General features: G+C 40.3%; 1 protein-coding gene across 2 annotated transcripts; it reads left to right on the top strand.

Moving 5' to 3' along the window:
* On the top strand, positions 1 to 3,491 carry LOC124854757 (flocculation protein FLO11-like). 2 transcript variants are annotated; one of them, XM_047343117.1, is made up of 8 exons: positions 3 to 472; positions 1,068 to 1,260; positions 1,423 to 1,571; positions 1,692 to 1,783; positions 1,896 to 2,235; positions 2,339 to 2,392; positions 2,484 to 2,525; positions 2,875 to 3,491. In XM_047343117.1, exons 2-7 carry the CDS (start codon positions 1,068 to 1,070, stop codon positions 2,508 to 2,510), a joined length of 855 nt encoding a protein of 284 aa, XP_047199073.1. In that variant the 5' UTR covers positions 3 to 472; the 3' UTR covers positions 2,511 to 2,525; positions 2,875 to 3,491. The 2 variants fall into 2 exon arrangements, 1 of the variants encoding a protein (XP_047199073.1); XR_007034830.1 differs by having other exon boundaries at positions 1 to 472; positions 1,896 to 2,392.

Below are 3,491 nucleotides of genomic sequence, written 5' to 3'. Positions count from 1 at the left end.
AAAACATTGGTACTTGCGTACCGTGCTAAAAATTTAGCAGCACTTAAATGGCTCTTACCTTGTAGTTTGGCTTTCTTGAAGAAAATTGTACTTTCTTGATTCTTGTTGTTGTGGGTTTGTACCCACAACAATATCTGCTATCAAATCTGCTTGGAATCTGCCAGGATATGGAATGTCATGAGAACTAGCGAATAATGAAACTCCTGTTGGGCAACCTGCAAAACAACACACCAGCTCTGATCAGAGATAAGACGATAAACCGGTATTTTGTACACACCTTCTCTGATTTCCCCATTCAGTCCAGCGAGGTGCACTTCTTTATAAAACACCCAACATACTTAAATGCTCTGCAGGAGGACTCCTCTCAGCAAAGACCTTTCTTTCTGTTTTCCTTGAAGAGACATAAGCATAAATTCTTCCTTGTTGTCACTGAGAGTCCGAGGTTGTAGTTTGACATCTCAACCATTTTAAGGTAAGAAGAAAAAACTTGTTATCATCATTGTGTATTTTGTCATTTGCAGTTGAAGTCTCACTGTGCCGTGATTCCATGTTTGAATTTGAATGAATTAGTCTTGGAGAATGCTTGCTATTTGCTTGTAGGTCTACTTAAGTTTAAATTTCAAACTTTTCCAAAATACACACGTTTCTTAACTTAACTGATTCAGGAAGTGAGAGTCATTTGGATGAGGAGTGGACTTCTCCCAGAATAAACAAAGCAATAATTAATAATTAATAGTATTTAAGTCATTTTTCAGGTCTCGACCTTACTATATGTTAAGTGCCTTTACATAATATGCTCTGATTTAAGGCGCCATGCAAATAAATGTTAATGAATTGAATAATTGAATCAATAAAACAACAAATGTATAATAATATAAATATCATTAGTATTATTGATAATAATAATATAATGAATAATAATAAGTGTTAAATAGCTTATTTTTTATTTTATCACTGTGGCAGTATTTCAGATTCAGGAAGTAAATCTTCAGTGACTGTATGTTAATGAGGAAGGCTAAATAAAGATGTTCCCTCTTGATTTGTGATATTTACCAATTCTCTTACAGATGTGGTTGTGCATTTTGATCGGCCTTAACTTCATCACCATGGTGCTCGGGTTTGCAAGTCGTCCCTTCCCACAGTCATGTGGGTCAATGTTACCCGAGCATGTGGACAGAGGGACACTAGTTTCTCCTCAGACCACTGAACCACCCTTTGAGATACAGTACGAACAAGGCAACAATGACGAGCCAATTACAGGTACAGAGACTGTCACTCCCCTTTATCCTGGTTGCTTGTTTATCACCATGAATCTTTGATGCAGTGGTCAATACCTTGATTCAGCAAAGGTTATTACTACCTCTGTCTTGACTTTCTGTTCCTCTGCCTTCACCAGGATTAATACTATTAATTATTTTTCAGTTATTCTTAAAAGCAAGCAATCCACACAATTCCGGGGATTTATGTTGGAGGCCCGGGAGAGAGGGAAGGTGGACGAAGGAGTGCCTGTTGGCAAATTTATAATACTTGAACCGAGTAAGACTGCACTCATGACATGCAATGGGTCAGCAGTAAGTAAATATGTAATTTCATTATTATCAGAGGCAGTCAATGCACTTAAAGTGTGAAATCCTGGTCTAAACCTTCGATGCTTTCTCTGACGTTTGCTTTACTTTTACAACACTCCTCAGAACTCGTCTGTTACTCAAGTAAACAATCAAAGACAGAGTTTGATCAAAGTTAACTGGACAGCGCAGGGAGCTGATCTTGACATCGCTTTCAGGTTACTTTTTATGTATTTGTACCATTTGACCGAGTTCAAAAATATCTAAGTTCAAAATTGAGCCGCTCAGTTTTACTTACAGAAGGATTTTGATTTGTTTGATTTGTTTCAGAGCCACATTTGTTCAGTCTTTTGAAACATTCTGGGACCAAGTGGATGTGAATGTCACTTTTGCAAGTAGTGAGTCGAGTACTCCACAGCCAAGTCCTGCTACAAGTACCACAGAGTCAACTACTGGAACAATTACTACAAGTACCACAGAGTCAACTACTGGAACAATTACTACAAGCACCACAGAGTCAACTACTGGAACAATTACTACAAGCACCACAGAGTCAACTACTGGAACAATTACTACAAGTACCACAGAGTCAACTACTGGAACAATTACTACAAAGATGACTACTACAACAAATAATGATGCAGGCTCTCAACACTCACTGACTCGTGAGGCACGTATGAGCTGTTTAAGTCTTAACCTTACAAGCATTAACATCCAGTGCAACAAGCAGATTTCTGTTCCAAAACAGCTCATTGTTCCTCTTTTTTCTCCAGGAAGGATGTATTATGTTGATCTGCACCAACTGTTTGGTTGAGATATTGATAATGGTATGATCTTTATGAACTCACTCAGTTTATAGTTACGCAATTGTCCAATCAGACAGTACTTGAACTGCTCCCTCGTCGTTTTTCTCTTCAGATGGTCACCCTCCTCGACTACATCTGACTTGCTATAGATAAGGTAAGCTTCGGAGCTTTTGTTGTCATAGTTACTGCTTCTCAGTCTCCTCATCCTACATCTTCAGGTCATAGATTGAATCACAGACATGGCAAGATGGTGGACTACATGAGCTTTTTTTCTTCTCGTAAATACTGTTACAACCCTGAGGTTGTGTTCTTTGGTGAACGTGCTGTTATCTACTGTGCCTGTGGTGTGGATCTCTCTCTCCCTCCCTCTCTCTCTCCCTCCCTCCCTCTCTCTCTCCCCTCCCTCCCTCTCTCTCTCTCTCTCCCTCTCTCTCTCGCCCTCTCTCTCTCTCCCTCTCTCTCTCGCCCTCTCTGCTGTGATGCTTTGGTGTGATGTGTTTCAGGTGTGTCTGGCTCCACGAGTGGATGAGTGACTGAGTGGGTAGGTGTGTTTCCAGGGAGCTGATTGGTTCCAGCCTCCAAGCTTGAAGGATAAGAGGACGGCTTCCCCCAGCTCCTGCGGTCTCTCCTTTTGCCACTGCCAGCCAGACCTGCAGCCGGAATCACCTTGTGAAGCGTTGTAAAAACTGTTCTTTGTGTACCAGCCCGGTTTTGGTAGGGGTGGGTAGCATTTTTATTTAAGCCATGTTTTCTCCTCTTTTTGGTTGAGGAGTTAGGTCAGTACCATGTCTTTTTGTTTCTTTAATTTGAGTAGGGAAGTTTAGGTTGTTTGCCTTAGGCTTGTTTTCGTTTATTGTTTTGCTGTTAGCCCACCCTGAAGCAAAAGAGTTAATAAACATAAACGGGCTGTAAATTGTTTGTTGCTGGTTCTTCTTGGGAGCTGGGAAAGGGGGATACTCATGTATCATGTTGCGACTGGGTTTTCTCCTGGGCGGGGTTGTAACAATTACAATAAAGAAGTATTGTAAACCAACATGCTATAGGCATTTTAATGCTCAGTATCCTGTGCTTGTGTATCTGTACCATTACAAACAGAAAATAAATGAGCACTAATAATTGA

The sequence above is a fragment of the Hippoglossus stenolepis genome, chromosome 14, assembly GCF_022539355.2.
Source record: "Hippoglossus stenolepis isolate QCI-W04-F060 chromosome 14, HSTE1.2, whole genome shotgun sequence".
NCBI lineage: Eukaryota > Metazoa > Chordata > Actinopteri > Pleuronectiformes > Pleuronectidae > Hippoglossus > Hippoglossus stenolepis.
The sequence above is the reverse complement of the archived record's forward strand: the minus strand, read 5'-3'. Positions and strand labels throughout refer to the sequence as shown.